The 21,813-nt window shown below is 41.4% G+C and overlaps 1 protein-coding gene across 3 annotated transcripts; it reads right to left on the reverse strand.

Annotated features, from left to right (window-relative positions):
* Nucleotides 1–128: 128 nt before the first annotated feature.
* inppl1b (inositol polyphosphate phosphatase-like 1b) lies at nucleotides 129–16,386 on the reverse strand. Of its 3 annotated transcripts, none has more exons than XM_076103425.1 (27): nucleotides 14,514–16,386; nucleotides 13,302–13,365; nucleotides 11,137–11,275; nucleotides 10,878–10,998; nucleotides 10,296–10,436; nucleotides 10,034–10,121; nucleotides 9,807–9,884; nucleotides 9,499–9,636; nucleotides 9,257–9,371; nucleotides 9,061–9,161; nucleotides 8,860–8,974; nucleotides 8,570–8,766; nucleotides 7,020–7,137; nucleotides 6,759–6,855; nucleotides 6,515–6,653; nucleotides 6,281–6,380; nucleotides 6,025–6,113; nucleotides 4,965–5,046; nucleotides 4,421–4,510; nucleotides 4,220–4,333; nucleotides 4,047–4,135; nucleotides 3,863–3,950; nucleotides 3,200–3,352; nucleotides 2,708–2,789; nucleotides 1,378–2,188; nucleotides 1,171–1,286; nucleotides 129–958 (listed from the first exon to the last, which is right to left on the reverse strand). In XM_076103425.1, the coding sequence occupies exons 1-27, from the start codon at nucleotides 14,648–14,650 to the stop codon at nucleotides 865–867; spliced, it is 3,696 nt and encodes a 1,231-aa protein (XP_075959540.1). In that variant the 5' UTR covers nucleotides 14,651–16,386; the 3' UTR covers nucleotides 129–864. The 3 variants fall into 3 exon arrangements, with proteins under 3 accessions (XP_075959540.1, XP_075959541.1, XP_075959542.1); XM_076103426.1 differs by having other exon boundaries at nucleotides 8,872–8,974; nucleotides 14,514–16,385; XM_076103427.1 differs by having other exon boundaries at nucleotides 1,378–2,173; nucleotides 8,872–8,974; nucleotides 14,514–16,384.
* Nucleotides 16,387–21,813: the final 5,427 nt, after the last annotated feature.

Below are 21,813 nucleotides of genomic sequence, written 5' to 3' on the forward strand. Positions count from 1 at the left end.
TGACAATAATCAACATACAAGCAGCATGGTAGGATAATGGGATTTGAGCACCGAAACAGAACTGACTCGATGAAGTGATTTCTCCGTTTCCAGCTGCTCGACAGAATGAAATAACACTGATTGCTTGGTGACAGTCAAGACTTGCTTTATGCACTTTACTTTACAAAAAGGTTGCATAAAACATGCACAGTGGACATTGGTACTGATTAAGTGACATGATAGCAACATTATGAGACAGTAAACAAAATGAGATATGGCAGGTCCTTCTACACCAACTTTACAGACGCTGTTCCAGTAGGTATGTACAGCCATGGATTTTATGCTCCATAGGTTTAATAGAGGGCTTTTACAAGCTCAGATCCGGGCTCAATAATAGCAGAGTAATGGAAAGCACACAGTAGAAGGGATGAAGGTGAACGTTCAGCACCAACCTTGGGTGAACACTGGAAATTGAATGACTATGTTTTTATAGTCATTTAAAATTCATTAAAACCAAATCAATGAGACCTTGATACCATAATTAATATTTGTATATGTGTCAGTAACTGCAGATACACATCAAGGTTTTCCATTCACATCACCCACCGCTTTCATTATCTGTCAAGACGGATAGATGAATAAAGCAGACTGTGCAACGAGTACTTCCTGCACTATGTTCCCTTTGCTGTGTTGACACAGACAAACTATTGTTACAGTATTGATCGAGTAAATGAAGAGACGGCAGGGCTGTGGTAAAGTCCAGCTGATGTGATTGATGTCCAATCAGTCTGTCCACCTTTCAGGTCTCGGTTTGAACAGTTCTTCCAGTTCTAACTGAGCGGACTACGAGGCTTCGTACCAGCAACGTTTTCTTATCTCTGTGCGTCAGTTCCAGTTCCTGGGCAGGTTCTCGAGGATCCTGCGTCGGTGCGAAGGGTTCGTCACTCCTGCGGCGCGTAGATCCTCCTCAGTGATGCCACTGTAGAGGGGAAATGACACCGAATCAAACCTGAGTGGAATAGTTTATAACATCGTACACAGTCTGTAAATCTTTGTAAGTACAAAGCAAATATATCTTGCTCTGTGTCTGTGTAGTAACAGTAGCCCCGTTATTTGTTCGGACTATGAAATGCAGTAACTAGAGCCTTGTTAAGTGCAGCTTGTGGAACGTGTTATTTAAAATGATTTTACCTGAAGTAATCCAGATCATCCCAGCCATTGAGGCTGAGTCCCAGGGTGTATTTCTGAAGCCCCAGAGTACTGAGAAGCTCCCGCACAGTCTCTGGTGCACCTTGAAGTACAGACACCTGCGTTGAGATAAAGCAGACAGATTTGTTTTTGTTTTTTTTAATAGGAGTTGTGCTTTTTAAAAAACTGTCTGTGAGAGCAGCGTCCTACCTCTTTCTCCCAGTTGTAGCCTCTATCTCCATGCATGGAGGGGCCGTTTCTATAACTTGGCCTATGGTTGGGTATGGATGGGCCTCTCTGCACTGTCGGGAAGAAGTCAACTTCACTGAGGGACTTGGCCATTTGCAAAGCAGTGAGGGAGTTGTCTCCTGTAGGTCCAGGGGGCTGCTGATCCACTATCCAGGGAACAGACGCCTGAGAATGTGCTAAGTGAGTGGGGGTGTAGGGGAAAGCCGACGGCACCTTGGCTGCCCAGACAACTTTGGTCCTTTCTGGGGGAAGCTGATGTTGATCCCTTCTGGCTTTTTCCCTGATGATTGCCGAATGATTCATATACAAGTTCCTCAGGTTCTTGTCGGGCAGTATGGAGTCGTGAACAATTTTTTTACCTTGGTATTTGTCTCTCGGTTGTGAAGTCTGTTCCTGGTACTGTGACATGGCGTTACTTGAGGGTGGAGGTATGGGAGATGGGTTTTTGGCCGGAAAAAGCTGATAAGAGGAGTCTGTGTGTGTTGAATGAAGGTCATTGGTTGGAGTGTACTGGGGCAGGACGGCGGGAATTTCAATCTCTGTAAAGTCTGATCTGCGACAGGGTCTTCTGTCGAAGCCCTGGCGTCCTGAGATTTTCGGGAGCTGCAAGGCCTCATTCCCAGACCAAATCACCGGAGGGTCCCGACGCTGAGGGAGAGCCTCCTCCACCCTGCGTGCCACTGACACGCCTTCAAAGATGAAGTAGGCTGGATTGGTGTAGCTGCTCGGAGTTAGTTTGGGAGGAGCAGCCAAGGACCTGAAATGAACAAACCTGTTTTGAATTTGCAAAGCGATTTACAATTTGAAGTTACTAAATGTGTCCTCAATTCTGACTCACTTTCTTTGCAAGATTTCGTAATGTATTCAATAGCATTCACTGTTAACATTGCAAGTGTTCAGACCAATAGCGGCACTGTGCTAAAAACACACATGGTCTGCATTGATTTGGGCATGTGGCTTCAGTTACCGGTAAGAAGATGAAATACAATCGAAGGAGTCCAGTTTGAGAAATACACAGCAGCATTGAAAAAAAAAAATAATAGCATTAAAAAGCACTAATAGTTTTCAGTATTATTTAAATAATTTGTACTTTATCACATTTCGCAGGATTTGGGAACAGATTTTTGAGGATTTTTTTCAAAATAACAGTATGCAGTGGAAAGTGAGTCTAACTTTGACTCACATGGTCAAAGAGGATTTGTAAAACACCAAAACAAAATATTGCTCCTGGAAAAGAGGGTATACGTGGCTCGTCAGTGATATTGCTGAAAGAAAATGAGGAGGTCCTCACCTGTTTATTGGGACCCGTGTTGATGCAGGAGACGCGTGTCCCCTCCCGGGACCTTTATCATCCTTCTCAAAATAGAACCACTCTGAAAAAGTAAAATCAACAGATTTCATAATGAGCAAGACTTCCTCAAAGTCTGGGTGGTGCGTGTAGACCAAAGGCCATGCCAGTTTGCAATCAAACAGCATAGTGGTGTTTGTTTGTGTGTGTTGCTGTAGTGCCTGACCTGGTGACATAACACTCATCTGTCCTGTTTCAGTGTCACAGGATGCATCTGGTCAGGGTCAGTCAATCAGGAACCAAAAGAGGAAGCGGTCGATAGATACTAGCAAGTGTAAAGCCAAGTCAGAGATCATTGAGGAACCAAATAGAGGAAGCAATGTGAGACTCATGGGAGAGTCAAAGAATGCAGTGACAGTGGAGATGAAAGTTTAGTGGGAAGTGATAGTGCAAGCAAGGCCGAGGGCAAGACAGGACCAGTTCCGGCTGACCCACCATAGGTCTTCTCTCGAGTTCCTCGTCTGTCCTTGGGCACATGGACCCTGACCCGTCCTCTTATGGAGCCCATCTCCTCGCCTCTGTGACTCAAAAATGTCTCAAACTGCTCCGACGCACCGGTGAGTGAGCGCAGAGCCACACAGCATTCACCTATACGAAAAGATGATTCACTAGATCAATAAGACAAGCTGAACAAAAGTGTAGAGGTCAACCTATCCATCCAGATAGTTTCAGCATGGTTTCCATAGAACTAGACACAGACTAGTTCAACTACATTAAAGGTCAACTGCATTTGATATTAGAAGAAAATTTATAACACGAAATTCTGTCCCTTAAAATACAGTAAACCATCCACTTTATTATGAACATTTTCTTTCTTTTGCATAGAGATTGGCAAATGAAAAAATCTCAGTAGAAAATATTTGTCGATAAAAGTGCTGACAAATGTGTCAAAGAGACGTTTTTATTGCAAAGAAAAAGCTGCAAACCATATTAAAACATAATTAAACTACCAAGATTAGCAGATAGCACTTGTGAAAAGAGGGTTTTTTTGAGAAAAAAAGAATAGAAATCATTTCATATTTTTGGATAAACTTTCACTAGGACACTCATCAGCCAACCTAGAGGGACGTTATGAATGGAGTAGTTAATGTGACCAACCGTAGGACTCAAACCCATCACATGACTTGACAGACAACAGCAGGTGCTGATCCTGAAGATACTCCATGTCGGACATGATTGGAAGAAGCTATGACAGACATAAGCAAATCCCAAAAACTTACTTTAGAATTTGACTTTAAAAACTAACAATAATTTCAACCATTTCCAAATGAGTGTCTTTAACCTTCGGCAGTTGTTTGAAGGACCAGCCCAGTTTGAGAAATCCAGGAACATCACAGCTCTGAGAGTCATTCTCACTCGAGCGTCGTGTCTCTGCAAAGAAAGACGTGAATGAATCTTTGTCATTCTGCTGCATAATGGCTTTATGTGAAATGTCTTTTTTGTGTGGTACCATACCTTCAAGGCAAGACGAATGAAATTCAATAAAGAACTTTGCCTTGCTCGCCGTCTTCACAATGGCCTCGATGCCTTCAAGCTCTATCCAGGCCTTCTCCATGCTTGAATGTGTATCTGTGCGAGACAAATGCATAACAATGCTGTTCACTTAATGAAGGGATGCAGTCACATTCCATCCATTTGTGTCCACAATGACGGCACCTGTTTTGCAGTTGGACTGTGATGTCACTCCCACTTGGAACGTGGCAAAAACAGGCGAGTGATCGCTTGTGAAGATGTCATCTGTGCAACCTGGTGAGAGACAAATCCACCATATTACTTTCCTATTAGGATTGCAATAACAACACTAAATATCTACAGTAGCTAAAGTCATCGTGCAGCACTGTAAGGCATATGAGCTCTCAGCGATATTTCACAAGACGTGAAAAAAAAGAGTGATTTAGGAGATAAAAAGTAGTTTTGCTTCTATCCGGTATTTGTTATGTTCAGATAGTTTGCAGAGGTTGGTCAGAAACAAAAGCTTGGTCAGAAAGAGAGGAAATGACTCTTTTTCTTTATGGACCACAGACCAGGATGTTGGGGTTGACCTGATCCGTTTTGCAGTCGTAAAAAGAAAAAAAACACGGATATCTAATTTGAGAACGCTGCATCAAAACCTTTAGCGACGTCGAGGCTTAAGCAATGGCCTCTCCGTGCTGCTCTTATACATTTACTTAAAGTATTTCTTTTCATCTCCAGATCCTACCATATGCAGTGCAGATGACGTGTGTCTCTGGGTAGGACTTCCACAGAATTCTATCACACCATGATGGAACATTAACTCGCACCTACAAAAAGAGATTCAGGGATAAAACAACAAAGTATTGTACAACAAATCAAATAACCAGATAAACAAACTGTATGCAGTGAAGGATACCTTCGTTCCTGTTATGCCAGACATTCCTTTTTAGACTGTGTGTTAACTGTTGACCTCCTATTTTTATCTGACATGGCAGCTGCTGTCAGTCACCTATCCCTATAGAGACTCCTTAAATAAGATTTAAGTTACTGATAAGAATATCTTACTGTATAGTTAGAGTGCTTCTAAGCTATGTTTTTTGTAGTTGTGCTTTGCTGGTTCAGTATGTAGTACATAAACAGCATCAGAGTCTAAAATACACAAACCTACAGGCTGAAAGTATGACAACAATGTATTTCTGAAAAAAGGATTAAAGACACAAAATACAACAAAGAGGCACCTTTATGTAAAAGGTGTTAACACAGAAATGTTTGGATCAATTTATCTTTATCTGGAACTTAATACAAATAACACTAAGAGACTGCAGACATGGAAAAGCTGTCGTTCAGACTCATGAATAAAGTTGAGCTGGAATAATTGACACATGTGGACACGCACACTAAGGGCCCTGATGGGAGTCTGACTCACCGTGAACTCTCTTGTCCTCCATCTCGTTGTGTACCATTAAAAAAAAAAAGTGTTTTTAAATGAGTGTTGTTACTATTAAAGTTTCATTTGCGCTGCAAAATATGTCCTTTATTAGATATGTCTTTTTTGTTCAATACATTATCCTTTTAAGGGGGTTGTTTTCTAGTACTGTAAATGTATTGTTTGTTTTTATCATATTGGTGTCCACATTGCGCATGTTGCCTCTGTCATTGTTAAGGTAATAATATAAAAACTATAAATCAAAGCCATGCTAGGGGCTCTGTGGAGCTGCACTTATTAGATCTCCAAAGTTTTTAGGGACTGTTTGTACATCTTCCTGTTTTTCTGAGCTGCTTTTGTGTAACAAGAAGTGACTCACTCCCGAAGTCTTGTACTTCTGCCACAGGTAGCAGTCTCTGGAGCCCCGTTCATACCGATAGGTGGGTGGAAATGCAATCTTCTCTTCCTCTTAACCACGATAAACAGAGAAAGAGTGCAGAGTGAAGTAAGCAAAGGCAGAGCCGAATGAAAATGAAATGGTATCGATCTATACATTTACCATGTATTTTGTTATTGTAAAATCACATTAAAGTGCTTATACAATATCCGTCTGATATTACCAATAAAGAACTCACTGAAATTGGGAAAGGCCTTCCTCTTGTGTCTCTCTCTGGTCAGCTGGTCTGCGCACATGAGCTCTTCAAACTCTCTCTTAGACACATGTTTCAGGATGTCCTGCATCAGTGAGGACCAGAGAGAAGCAATAGCATTAATGTCTGGATATTTTCTCAACCGTCTTCAAGGGTCCTAAACCGGAGCACAAAAGAGCAATGAATAGTACAGAAATAAAAGAAAACAGTCGGCCCGACCTGCACGTCTAAGTCGAGTCGGTAGTTGAGGTCTCCACACCACAAGAGATGGCTGAAGCGCAGGCTGATGTCGAAGGCACCGAGCTGTTTGTCGCCCAGAGAAAGCAGTCTGAGGATGTCCACAAAGTTTTGGTTCCTCCTGAACATGATGTACATTACAAGAGACAATTCTAAATCATTTTAATATGACATAAAACAGGAGCAGACAGATTTTGTGATACACATATGTATACAACTAATGTACCTCAGGACTTTTTCACTTCCAGAGGTCAGGTGGCAGTTAACAAACCCAAAAGATGTCCCATTGAAGAGGAAGGAGACACCAACAGCTCCCTTGTTCCCTGAAACATCAGAGACACTAAACCTCAAACCTCCAGGTTAATAAACACAAATCTTGTTCTGTTAATCATGCACTATTATTTCTGGCTTTCAGCCAATATACTCTACATTTTCTGTATTTTCTTTGTGTGTATTTGTGGTGGTGAGATCATGCAGGGCAGCCTACCCAATGTGTTTCCCAAGCCAGTCTTCACACTGGCAGTGTTCACATGGCTGATGCGACTCTCATGCTCCGGCTTCACAAACACAGCCAGCCTCATATTCCACAGAGACTGTACTGCCACCTACAGGACAATGCGCCACATTACAATAGATAGACAAGAACAGTTTCTCTCCGCTGAAAGAACACGTAATTACAGATTTCTCAAATTATTTGACCCATTTTTGTAAACCCAGTTAACACAGCCACTGAACGGACCAGTTCTACAGCAATGTGAAGTGTTGCTTTCAATTTGATTTACATCTTGTAAAAACAAATACATCAAAATTGTAGTCTATCATTGACTGATGTTATCTATGTATATATACAGTATATTCCCACAAGAACGGCGATGACAAGATATCAAAACTCTCACGATCTTATATGATCTGAGACGCTGCTGAAACATTTTCCTTCCAATTCAAAAATGTGTGATCCTTCAGTCCTGATATACTGTAGGTATAATGTCTACCAAATGTAACATTTCAAGGTTTTACTTGAGGGTAGATGCCTTTTCAAATGCTTACATGTACAATTCTTTAAAAGAAGCACTGATTTACATGAGGTTAAAATACAAGCTTTGTAAGTCTGAAATGCCAAGGTTGAGCCAACCATTACAGAATAGACATAAAACTGTATGCTTTAGGTTTATATCGTTGAATATATTTATATTCAGCTAGTCTATCCAACAAATTACACAAATAATGTTATAATTGCTCTAAAATATAAGCCTAATGTTTTACCTTTTTTAGTTTGAAGTGAAACCTCAAAGAAGTTCCCTTGTGATTATATATATTTTTCTTTCTGTCAGGCCAGAGGCACTTTAGTCTATGTGGTTTTACAGTAATATAAGTTTATAAGTCAGATCGATTATTGTTTTTAATTGTTTTAGTAATATGCATCTTGTTTTGGAGAAATGTGTCAGATCAATGCAGGTAAACTATGTTAGTGGGTATGGCTTCATTCTGGGATGTTACGTAAACATTGTGTGCATGTTTTGGTTAATATCTTAATTATGCACAAACAAAAAATGAATTACTAAATAAATAACATTAATATAAAATGTGAGCAAAATTGTTAATTAGCAATCATTGTGCAAAAACAGGTTTGTTTCAAGTGGTGTAAATCTTATTTTGAAAATGTAATGTTCAATGTACAATGCATCCCATCAGTAAACCATTGTGTTCTACGTGCTCTATTAAAGGAGCCCTCCATCAATTTAGCGTTGCAGGACAACTAGACAGTTGAAAAAAATGTTGCAAAATCAGATCGTGACATCACTTGTAGCAATTTGTCTGACTTAACGCAGCTCCCACTGCAGCCACAAAAGGCTTTATACAACTTGTTTTCACATGTGCAGTAGTTCTCCTGTAAACTTACTTTGATGTATAAAATCAGTGGAGTGAAAATATGGTAGCTTTATGGTTAATGGCACCCTATATAGACATAAGAATCAACACGTGAAGTTGAAAAACATTGAAAAAGAAGAAGAAGGGTTTTTGAGAGAAGGGAATTACTTGTTTGAAGTCAATGTGAGTATGGCTGCGAAGGGTTGCTTTGATATGTTCTATCCATTCTCTCTCCCCCTGAGGGTTTTCCTGAGTCCCCAAGGCGTAGATGTCATGAGGGAGCAAGGCGGTCGAGTCATCAGGGGTGTGCCCCAAACCGCAGCAGGTCACCCACGACTGCAGGCTGCGAGGAGGAGGGGAACCACCTGTGCACACAAAAAAACACAATAAATAACAGTTAAAAAATGACCCTCCCAATTCAAATTCTGTTGCCTGACAGTGGAGGAGAATGTCATCACATTTACGGTTACCCATGTTCCAGGTGCCGACAAACACAGAGATCGCGTCTGGTTCCCTCAGGTGAGAGTGCCTGGTCTTCATCAGTTGGAGGAGTTGGCAGAAGGCGTCACGTTTCTGAAAGAGATGAGAGACACTCAGTGAATTATGGAAAAGTAAACAGTGGATTCCAGTTAATAATAAAGCCAGTTATCTTTCCTTACCCGTGCACTCTCAAACGTCATTTCCCGTGGTGTGTTGTGGTGGCTATCAACCACCATGCGTACCTTGGCCGGACTGCTCTGGAACTTGACAATCTGAAGGACTGATACACGGCAGCAGATTTATTTATACAATATATATATTATATCTGCAAGCAAGAGAAATGTCACAGGCACTAAAAAGTGAGTATTTTCTTACTTCTGTCATGTGAGACCCTCTCTATACCAAATGAACCAGCCTTCCTGTCAAAGAGCAGCACTCCTGTGTCCACATCCACAGAAACAGTCTGTCTGCCATACCTCACCATCTTCACCTGGACGCAGCAAGAAAAACAACTCTTAAAACATTTACATAGTAAGATATCAGTTGCAAGATTTGTCTTACTGCATGTCATATTTGGTAAAAAAAAGATTAAATTGAACTTTTTCAACCTGATTTACCTGAAAGGAGTGAACTGGCAGCTGTCTGGCATGGTTCTTGACAGGTGTTACATTGGTGGGTGTTGGTTCAGGAGGGGGTGGGTTCGGCTGCACTGCCAGATTGTGATTGGTCACCGCATCTTGCAACGCTTTTAATACCTTTACGATCACAGAACGTACAGTGTTACAACCGAACCACTGTTGTCCATCACAAACCAATTGGTCTGTTTTTCAAAACCTCATCATCACTCAATAACCACTGCCACTAAAAAGACTGTGAGCAATAGTATTGCAATAAATCACTTTGTGTAAATTAATAAAAAAAATACCTTTTTCTCCAGCGAAGAAAGGAGGCTGACCAAAGCTGAAATCTTACACAACAGGCTGTCTATATCCATCTCGGAGCCCTTGTTCCAAAAAATACAATACATAAAGCGCCGTGAGTCGATGTATATGGAGAATGCACATTTATCCCCGACAGTAAAGGGTTACCATATTATAAAATTACAGTTACTTATTGTTCCTCAGAAAGCATGCTGCATGGTTTGTACTGTACCTGTTTCTTGGTGTGTGTTAAAGAGCAGCTCGGATGGTCGAAGACCTTGGCCAGGGTCTCCAGACTTGAGAGAGTCAGGTCGATTTCACTACAGACCAGGTCAATACAAAACCTTTGTTAATGACTGTACATCGGTTTACATACTTTATAGTGTAGAGCATCTACTGTATAGATTGGGTGCTGTGTCACAACAGTCTATACATTTGCAAATTGCTCCTATTGTTCACGTTCGGTTTATCGTTAACAATAAACGCACGCTAACCTGTTCAAGCCTTGGCATGCAGTACCCAGAGTACGCTTGAGGTGGCATAGAGTTGTTGCCCCTTTGTGCACATTCTCAATGTCCAGAGGCAGCTCACTGAAGAGGTAGTCATTGAGTAGACCGATCAAATCACCCGCAGTACTGTAAACAGGATAAAACAGGCTGAATTCATAAACATTTGTAGAAACCATGCAAGCCATTTCTGCTCTCTAGACATTGCTTTTGCTTGATTTTTATCTGCTGGCAAAAACCACACAGCACACGCTAGTGTTTATTAATAGGCCCAAAACAAAAAGTCCAAAAGAGTGTTTCACATGTTGCTTTCTATATGCTTGATTGCCAACAGGTGCATATTTAGATGAGAAAATGACAGATGGCTCACATTACTGTGACTCAAAAATCACCTCAAGTCACAAACCAATAAACAGGCGCGCATTGTCACACAGAATAAGCGGCTTTCAAATATAAAAGTGCAAAATAATATAATAATAATAATATAATATGCAAAATAGATAAGCACTATGCACGGAACGTCTTTTGCCAGACTGATAACTATTCAGCATTTAAGCTGGATAATCACACCTGGATGTGTTCAGCTCCCGCAACTTATCCAGGAACAGAGCGTGAGGGGCTGGTTTTGCTGGAGGTCCTGTGGAAGGCGCTGTGCTGACAGAGGCTGGAACTGGAGGCGGCTTCTCGTCATCTGTGCATGCACGAAACACAAAATCAAACATTAATATTTAACAATAATTAACAAACACAGGTATGTAATATTTTACGATGTATAATGTACGATATAGACTGTTTGGTGATTTGTTTTGATAACAGATAGCGGCCCCACCTGAGCTCTCTTCCCCAGTGTCTGTATCACGGGGAACACCGTAGAGCAGAGGAGTAACCAGGCCCTTGTGGGGATGTTGGTACCCCAACACCAGGTCCTCAATTGTCCGAAAACAGTTTACCTGCACCCCCTGTGTTGTCTGTGAGACACACAAACAAATGCAATGTGATAAGAGACATACTCTGCACAAGCATGCAACACACTGATGTTGCACTGAGAAACACATTTTTGAATAAGCAGCAGTTTATATTAATTAAGTTCTTTCTTTTTTTTGATAAACTTGCTTTGTGTAATACAGGTCTCTAAGCAAAAACATCATACATGACAACTATAAAGATATGAGGTTGCCAAACAAAATGTCGTGGTCTAGTCAGTGTGTCTCACTAAATGTCATTGTATTGCAACTTCACTTCCTTGTTCTTTCTCAACTTATTTTTATAAGACAGAGGTAATAAAACTCATAAGAATTCACATAAGGAAAATATAATGACCTGGGAAGACCTACTGTGTTAACTGAAAGTCAAAATCTTGCATGATATGAATTCAATTGAACATAAAGTAAAACAAATAACTGCCCAATTGTAGCTCGCACACTATATGTGGTTATTAGCGGATGTTTCCACACTCAAAACCTCGCTTGGGAGAACAAAACAGAAGTATTTATTTGCATGACAGAAAAAGCCACATGCAGATGATTTGCTGTGATAAAAATGGTCCCGGGGGTCTAAAGCTCTGCCCTTCACTGAACAGGAGAGGCGACATCGCTGAAAGCTACTTCGTGGCTCCAGCAGCAGTTGTCTGTCATGTTTCACTGTGGTTCAACACTCCCAGTCAGACTAAAAAGCCCCCCCATCACAACAAAACAATAACATGGCAAGGAAGTCTTTACATGCATACGATCACACTTTTAAGCCACAAGCACAAACAAGCCTACTCTCAAACTTTCGAACAAAAAACCTGCACGGCTACACTTCAGTGGCACTCAAAGCAGCACAGGCAAAAATCAAGATGAAATAAACCCACATGCTGCGCACAGGTGCAGTGTGAATACAAACCAACAAAGCTAAAGGTCACATGCACAAAATCAACATGGTTAGACCACAATACCAAGCAAACTCTTTTCCTGTGCCCTCTTTTCTAGAAGTTTTAGTTTTCATTTTGCGGTAAAAGAAAACCATTTCTTGGCTCGAGCAACCCGTAGGTTTCGCCAGGAACTCTTCAAATAGTATTTTTTGTAGCCTACCACACGGATCTCTTGAAAAGCAATTAAAAAGAAATGACAAGGAATAAGAGACAGTAAGAGAGTAAAAAGGGCCCCAAAATATCTCCATGGACATCTTGGATAAGCAAAAAGGCAAGCCTGTGACTTGTGAGTTAGTGGAGCAAATCCAGTGAGGGAAAATACGTCCTGGAGGTTTATACTGAGGGCAGTGGAAACACAACTGAAATAGCAACAGAGTTTAAGGTCTTCATTTGAAAGCAGAGGCCTTTTCCAAGTCAGAGGCTTAAAAACGACTGCCAGACCATCATTAATAAACTCGTTATTGGACTTTAATATGCAGACACAGTTAAGAAAAAGCCACAGAAGATTTGCGGTTTAGGCCCTGAAACTGTTTATTTCCCTCACTCTCTCACCCACTGTGTGCGTATGTGCTTGCAGACTTTGACTTTGTGTGTGTGTTTTTAGCATCGAATAATTAGGTCATTTGCTGACTAAACGGCCCCCTGCTCAGAGTATCAAAAACAGACTTGTACCATTACCGGCTTAAACTCCACCACATCCAACCAAACACCCCCATACATACACACAACAAATTAGCACACCCATTGGTCAGTGACCTAGTGTGTGGGTTGAGTAGGAATCTCTGAGACATAAAAACAATTTATCCTCTGTGCTGCTGCGCTTATGCTACAAGCATGAGGCCACATGGCAGAGATGCCATTCACACAACAAGGCTGCTGCACAGAGAGGAAACACAAACATGTTCCTGTTCTCCCTCCAACAGACAATAACAAACCATTGTTTGATCCCTCTAGCTCCGTCCGACCGACTGCGTCTCTCTCTGTGTGTACAGTTTGTGCCAAGACATCTATTGTGTCTCTACTTTCCGCTGTTCTTCCTCGTCAGGCGAAGGATTCAGTGTCACGCGGCAATGAACACTCACCTGAACTGCTAGAAGGCCGTCTGCGTCGGGAAGAATGCGATAGGTGTGAACATGACGTTGGAACCTTTGGACACCGAAAATAACTCTGTTATTAATGCCATGGCAAGTTACTACAACACGCTTCAGAGCAAACATTCAAAGGGAAAATACACTTAATGTATTGTTTAAATAAGGACCAGATGTCTAACTGTAGTTAAAGACACTGTAAGCTTCTTAACAAGGCGCCAGTTGTTTTACAGATCACTAATGACGCGTCTTGTTTTAGTTATACAATGTGTGAGAGACACTTAGATCTTCATCTCCAGTCACGTCAGAGGAATTTGTTTCAGGCAGAACATAACGATGACGCCATTTCTAATCAGTCAGCTACTGTGTGTTAGCTGAACAAAAGGGAAACCAGGACGGCAGAATGACTGAATCAAATGTGTGGAGATATTTAACAAACTAAAAGAGGGAATGACATATTGAGAAAAAAACGAAGGGAAAGAGGGAGCACTGCGAGCGCCCCGGCTCAGCTTTCAGGAATGTATCTGGCTCAGGCTGATGAGCAGTAAGCGTAGTGCGGTCGCTGGAGCTCCCGCCCTCCTTCAGGGGCCCCAGGGAAGAAATAGGGGTAAGAGAGGAAACAGGGAGTCCTGGGCCAGGGTTTGACTGGCTGAGGTGGACGCTGTTCGGACAGGACAGGGTGACTAATCTGGAGAGGGTGCATGTGTGAGGTTGGCCCAGCCTGCACACAGCACTCAAAGTCGGCCTTTGCTGGCAGATGACGGTGAAAGTGATGGATATGACAGGGGGGAGTGAAGCTGCTGAAACAATTTACAGATGGGGGACATTCTTCAGAAATGTTGCGTTTATGAATATTTTCCAACCCCGTTCGCCAAAATCTAAAAGTTTAACGAGATTGGGTAATTAGATATGGTTTTACATGAAGTAGAACTGTTTCTTTTTCACATCGGGCAGCGTTTACGTCCTGAGTGAATCATTCATTAAGTATTTCCAAGGAGGTGGAGCACATAAAATTAGACACGCAAAGTTCAGTAACTTCTATAAAAAAGGATTTCTGGGGAGTGAAGAGAGTCACGTTCCCTTACTTTTAATACATTCATAGAACAAGTTCACGGCTGCTCTTGCCGCCTAAGATAACACAATAGCTTAAAGTACCGCGGATGGGTAATTATGTTTGAAAAGCTGTTTGTGTTTGTGTATACTCACAGCAGGCACAATGCATAGGCTCCTGGCACAGACTCACTGTCTCTCACTAGGTAGCTGCCATCCCTCCCGGCCCGTGCCAGCAAGTCCTCTGCGTGCACTCGGCTGATGTCACGATGATACCATGCTGCCATAGCCATGGCAATCAATGTTGCGAGATATGTTCATAAAAATAATCCACATGAGGCGATGAACTTGACGCAACACAAGTTTACTGTCAGACTGGCATTAAGCTGGCGGAGTGCCATTCAAGTTGTCAGTGCCAGAGTGTGTTGAGAGGTCTACTTTCGTGTTTAGAACTTTCCCATGATCCTTTTCTTCATGATCAAAGTGTCAAGCAGACAATCCATCATCTTGTGTGTACCGGCTAGCACTTCCTGGGTCCCTGTTGGTTCTTTCAGGGTCACACATCCTGTTGCAATGGAGGAATAAAGCAGAAACATCCAGCTGATTGTGAGGTTAGTCCACTCAAACAACAGCCTGCTCCTCAACAGAAGCCTCAGACCACCTTTCTGATAATATCTGTGTGTAGACAGACACCAGTTTCAGCTTTTGGTTGAAAGTCGCTGCACCCAGGTGGGTGTGTTGCTCCAACAAACACAGACCATCACAGTGGCGCGAGGGAGGGAGGTAGAGGAAAAATAGCGAGAGGTGCTGCACAGTCTGAATGAAGCAGCCACCCCGGAGGCGATGACGGTGCCTCTAGCCTAACCACAAACACAAGCCCTCCCCTGGTCCCAACATAAAAACCCCACATGCAAACAACAGGAAAAGAAGAACCAAGAATGGCAAAACAAACAAATTGAGCCGCACACGCGGGGCCCACACACTCACACACGGCAGAGACAGAAACATACCAGATGGGACTCAGTCAGCACTAAAGCCAGACAGGCATGCAACAGAAACCAGACTAATTCAAATGATTTCCCAGCTCTGTTGCCATATAAGGGAATAGGAACACCCTCCAAAAAGTTCAGCTGATGACTGCAGTTGTCTTTGCTTTGTCCAAGCCCAGATTCCATTTAGAGTGTGTCCGAGTTGGATGTGGGCTACTCCGGGGGTCTCACTTTCATGCTGGATCTTTGTGTGCTGGCGTGTGCGTCTTGTCAGCAGCGTCCCGTCCGGGCTGGCTTGGTCTCCAGCGGTTCTTCAGAGTGCTGTCAGAGCAGAGGGAGGGAGCAGAGAGGCAGAGGACAACCCCGCTAGAGCACCGGGCAGACAGAGGAAGTGACTCGACATTCCAGATGGCGGACATAGCCAGGAGAATTCTTGTGAGGGGCTCAACTCCACCACCAGTGTGTGAAACAGCAGACTGCTTCCTTTTTCTCTCTTTTCTCTCCTCTCTTTACTTTTTTCCTCCCTCAGCCCCTGCCCTCAAATTCCAAACAGAAAAACACAGCTTACCACACACACACACACACACACACACACACACACACACACACACACACACATGTGAGCTGCCAGGTTAATTCTCAGTTTCCTCCTTGTTTTTTATCATCTTCGTCTTCAGACGTTTCGTCCTCTGGCAGGCATATTTACTTTCTTTCACCCTTTCCTTCTCCTGTCCCAACCTTTTCCTTTTCGTCACCCTTCTTAAACTTCCCTTCCCCTCTTGCACACTCTTTCCCTCTCAGCAAAAAGCAGCCTCCATATGGTTATGATCATCCTTCGCTTTCTTATTTTTGCCCTCCTAGAACATCGCCCATTATTCAGCCCTCCTACTTCCCTCCTTCCCTATTAGCTGGAGCGTACAACTCTGTGGGAAGCTGTTTGATCCCATATTTGCTGCTCTGCCTCTCACTACTCAGCAGAAATGTGCCGACCACCAACCGCAGCCCCATTAAACAAATAGACACAAGTCCATCCCAATTTGATGACACATACATTTAAACCTCAATCTGTAATCAGTACTTCTCAATATTGCTATGTGCAATCTACAGCACATTTAAAAGATATACTGTATCATATTCCATTCAGGGTTTACAACGGTGCTTTGAGCTGAATGCTAACATTGACATGCCATGCTCACAATGACAACATGCTGATGTTTAGCAGTTTATGTTTAGCAGGGAAGTTTACCATGATGGTCATCTTAGTTTAGTGTGTTATTTTGCAAAACTTTGCTAAAACAAAAAGCACTAAACACAAAGAACGATTGAGGCTGATATGAATGTCATCATTTTGCAGGTATTTGGTCATAAATCAAAATATTGGACGAAAATGAAAGGGATCACCAAAGTGATTAAAACTCATCCTACTGGGAACATGAATGTTTGTACCAAATTTCATGCAATCCATCCAAATGTTTCATTCAACTCAACAAATGTCAACCTCATGGTGGCGCTGGAGTAAAAGTCGGCAGATCACCAAAGTCAGTTTTTAGTTCGTTTCAGAGTGTGCTTGCTGGTTTTAGTTTAGTTTCAGTTTTTATATATTTAGTTCTAGTTTGTTTTTGTTGGGCCAGTTATGTCTCAGAGGTATGTAGCTAAGTATGTAGTGTAAGAATGGCCATGATATGTAATCTGTTATTTTTGCGGCTACTTTAGTGTCTGATGTAAAGCAATTGCAGCATAGCGCCATCTACTGGAATGTCAAGTCTCTTCAATTTCAGTGGTTCATGTTACCACGGAAATTCATGCCGTCTACTTTTTCGGTATTGATGCATATTATTGCTAAAAAACTAAAACAAATTCATGTTTATTTTTAATTTTATTCTATTTTTATTGGTTTTCTAACAGGCAATATCATTTCAGTTTAGTTTTTCTGAAAGGATGTCGTTTATATCTAGTTTCAGTTTGCTAACAATATTTTTCACTGCTAATTTTAATTTCAGTTTTAGTTTATTATAACAGCCTTGTCTGGAAACTGTGGATGTCACCAAAGTCATCATGGTTCATCCTCTGAGGACGATGGATATGTGTACCAAATTAAATGATCAATGATTTGGTTCGAGCAACTGAAAAATATGTTCATCTTCATCTTAACAACAACACAAGCTTTGTCTATACGCCTCTGATGGAGGGCTGATAACATTTACCTAAACCACAAAACGTCATCACTGGTAGCAAAATCCCATTCTTTAGAGAAAGATGATTCCTCTCTCTTCTCCATCCAGATCTAAATGCTCTGCTTAAGCAAGCAGTGGTTTGGACAGGATACTGAGAGAGCAGGATGTACTCCATTTCTAAGAACCGCCTGCTCACTTTCATCTTCCACGCCGGCTGTGAGATCGGATTTTAAATTGATTTAGCATTGTTTTAGACACCCAGCTTAAAGAGCTGTAGTTTTGCTGGTATAGAGCAATACCTCCATGGAAATAAATAACATTACTCTATATTATATAATCAAGGCCAGGCAGGAAGCCAGGACTTGAACACATAATACAGTATGTGAGCCAACAGCAACGAGTATTAGAGCTTTCTACTATACTATACTATACTACTATATTCAGTTTGATTAAAAGCCTCCACCAAAGGATTCAAAAAAACGTTCCAAAACAGCAAGTATTGATTAAAATCTAATAACAAAAGCCATGTATTTAGTTCTGTGATTATGTTTTAAAGAACAACACAATCCAGCGAGCCATGTCGTGATTAAGAGGGTGGTGGATACGTGCTCTGGCTGTGCACATAACTGATATGCATCTTTCCAACGGATGGCGACAACAACGTTGTGAAGTTACAGCATCGGCTGAATAGCAGCTGCTAAAAAGAAAAGTTGGCTAAAGGTCACATAAGTTGCAGTGCATAACAGCTAACAGGTAAGCTCCCTGTGACACTGACTTCATACTCAGTGTGTGTGTGTGTGTGTGTCTGTGTTTAAAGTGCATTTATCATTTAAATCAGTGATGTTGACTTTAGTACAAAAACATAACAGCACTTCACACAGTGCACCATCAGTCATATCTGATTGTGTCCCTGTTAACTAAAACACAGCCTCGGTGCCTCAATTTAGCAACTCGCTGAAGACTGTGCTGTTAAGAAGTGCTAATATCACGTTGCTGTAATGCCCTGGGACTAGCCAACATTTGAGGAACGATGTTGACTGTCTATATAAAGAGCTTAAGTGTAAGGGGCTTATGTGACTATATGTAACCTCACACAGAGCAAACTGGAAACAGATAATCCAAGAGAGACAGAAAATAAGATTATCTTGTCTTGAGTTTGGATAGTATTAAATGTAAAACGGAAATACAGGCCTATGTACAGTAGCTATACGCCATATAACAAACAGTGCATCACAATGATGATCAGAAATGTTGGTAATCAGTTAATTCAACTTCTGACTTGAATCACATCACAAAAATACAGTGTATAAAGACAATATATTCATATTCTATCAAACATCGTGCTCTGATTCATTAACTAATTTCACACATTTCACACACTAACCTTAAACCTGTCTTTACCCCGAGAGGCCTGAGAATAAATACATCGCCAGTGTCTCTTTAGCGTTAACAGAACGTGTCAGTTAACACGACAAATCAACTGAGGTGTGAAGCTTTCAGGCAGAGTGATTTCTCACCAATGTGGTTTGGTTTGCCCAGTGAAGCGCACAGAGGCTGTATCAGAATGACTGTAAATGCCAAGAATAGAATACACAGAATAGAAGATGATAGAAGCTTTCAGGTTATCTATTATAGACAAAACAGAATTGGTAAGTTGACTACAGAGCAGCCAGAGAAGCTGCTGCTAATGATTGGAAAGGCCTTACATGTATTGACTCTATTATCTTGTTATGACCTGGCACATCAGCTGAGAGCCCAAATAGGAATGAGGTTAGGTTTTGTGATTGTCAATCTCTATGGATACACCTTTAAAAATCGATATTCAAAGCTAAATTCAAGACTCAGGAACATTATAAACTCACACACAAATACCAGTAACACATATGTCACGCAGCTAAAAATATACGTTTCACGCTTTGTTTCTTTTTAAATTTTGCTTCGAAAGAATAGAAGTGTAGGACTTGAAAAGCCTGAGCAATAAAGCAGAATGATTAGCGGAGCACCTTTAATGTATTAAACGCCTTAACGTTATATTGCCTGTGAACTCCTGGCAGGTGATCCGGCGAGGTTACGTACAGCAGTGCTGTCCAGTCTGGGCAGCTTTAATTAAAGAGATCTCAAACCTTGCCCTCATATGACAGTTGAAGGGAGTCCAACACACATATCCAACAAACTAATTCATTATCCTCGACTGCGGTGTGACAAACCCTCCATAAAACCCTTCATCCAGCTCCCTCATTAATCAATCAATTACAGCTGACTGAGGAGGTGAGAAGATCCTCCACCAATCCATCGGATTTACCTCCATCGCTCCTTGCGTGTCAGTGGATCACCTAAAAGTCACTGCCAATGAATGTGGGTCCTTTGAGAGTCCTGGGGCTAAACCTGTGCCTCCTACCCAGATGACAACCTTAAACAGTGGAATTGATTGGCATGATGCCTTTTTTTACTAGTTGGAAAGCCTTGTTGCTTGTACAGAAATAAGTCGGCAGGTCACTTAGATTTCTGTAAACCTGCCATGAGCACAGATTGCACAAAGCTTGGTAGAGGAGCCATCTGTCGTCCCAGCTATAGCATAACAACCAAAGTCCAGCTAATACCACTCTAGTCCTGTCTAAGCTATAAGAAAGGAAGTCCTTGAACATTCACGAATCCTCCATGTATAAGACAATCCTCTAATCTTAGTGAGGCTCAAATAACATCCCGCAGCTTGAAACAAAGAAGTTAAATATATATTTGATCACTGAGCCACAAAAAACTATATTTCAAGCAAGTTTTTACAATCATAGACTTTGAGAAAGGTTTCCCCTCCAGGTCTACTAATGTCAGTGGACAGTTTGCCATTTTACCCACCGTTATTCAATAGATAGGCTTCCATAACAAAAGCCAGTTTTTTTTAACATTTACTTAGTGATATTAAAAACGATGTAGAGCTGGGTGTTGTTTAGTCATGATCTGGGGTGGCTGATTTCATTCATTTGAATATGGAGGACATATGTGCAAAATGCTAAGTGATCAATATTGTTCACGTCCTGCTGCACATGAACATGTGGAGGAAAAAAAAGACAGACAAAGACCAAGTGACCAAGATAGTTTCCCTCCACGGCCTGCTAATTGCACTTTGTTTTCAAAACTGCCCACGTCTCTGAGCTTTCGAAGTCACATACACAACATTATTTTTACACATGAACACTAGTGTTCTAATTAATTAATCAGATTTTCTCGAAAACAGCCCTCTTTGTCAGGCTGGGTAAGCTGAGGGGAGGGCTCCAGGGTTGGGAGGTCACAGTATAAAAGCAAACGGGAGGCAATGATTGACACTCGCTCACACGACACGGTGACGCATTACAGAAGACAGCAGGGAGGACTGAGGGCACGGTAAGTGAGCGGCTTTCTCTTGCTGACCAACGTTACACACAATAGAAATGTATTGGAATGATAGAATGATATCACAGTTGCAGCACAGAGGAGCATTTACTGAAGATGTGTCACTGCTGTTACTTTACAGGAACATACGCTTTGAGCACTCAAACTATCAATGAGATTGTGCAGAGTTTGAGAAATATTGTTTCTTTATTGTTTTAGTTAAATCAATTGTAAAATCATACAGGTACTCTTTCTATTAGGTAGTTATTAAGAAATTCTGATTGTCATATTATAACAATAATGAGTGAACTTCATCAGTGGTCTTTATGATTTGAATTTAAAAAACAGTAATGACACATTCTTCTAAAATAAATCCAACAATAAACTACAAATGACATTTAATCCAAAGATAACCAGAGGACCCGTCATAGATGTATCTGTATCAAATGGTTTGGTAACGCAGCCTTTTCATCTTTTTTATTTGCAGACGGGATCCATAACTTTGCTATCAAAATGTCAAAGTGAGTATAAAGAGTTTTGACTCATTTGCTTATTAATTCAACAGCTATCCTGAAATGGTAACTGGTTTACATTCGCGGTTAGAATTCACACCTTTTCCTGTCAATTTCAGGGCATTAAAATGTCACAAAAAAGACATTTGTTGAAGCTGAATCCTCTCAAACCCTAACACAGTGATCATTTATGCATGTCTCAAAATGAAATACCAAACATTAATCCTTTAATTTGTGTGACTTAAGTTAAATTCACTTTGATATTGTTTTTTAATAAACAGATACTCGACTCATTCGACAGAAAGAAGAAAGGCACTGTAGCCATGCAGGGATCAAAGTCGATAGTAACTTCACAAGAAAGAAGCCCGGTGGCTCTTAACTAACAATTTCACATCTCGGCAGAGGCACGCGTCTC

The sequence above is a fragment of the Anarhichas minor genome, unplaced genomic scaffold, assembly GCF_050575085.1.
Source record: "Anarhichas minor isolate MPS153535 unplaced genomic scaffold, ASM5057508v1 ptg000028l, whole genome shotgun sequence".
NCBI lineage: Eukaryota > Metazoa > Chordata > Actinopteri > Perciformes > Anarhichadidae > Anarhichas > Anarhichas minor.

What these genes read in the sequence shown, in the direction of transcription:
- inppl1b (XM_076103425.1), bottom strand. Translation starts at nt 14,650, where the DNA reads ATGGCTATGGCAGCATGGTATCATCGTGACATCAGCCGAGTGCACGCA. An exon ending in CGGGAGCTGAACACATCCAG is followed by an intron (nt 10,437 to 10,877) that starts GTGTGATTATCC and finishes TCCTGTTTACAG; the next exon opens with TACTGCGGGTGATTTGATCG. An exon ending in GCTACAACTGGGAGAAAGAG is followed by an intron (nt 1,287 to 1,377) that starts GTAGGACGCTGC and finishes ATCTCAACGCAG; the next exon opens with GTGTCTGTACTTCAAGGTGC.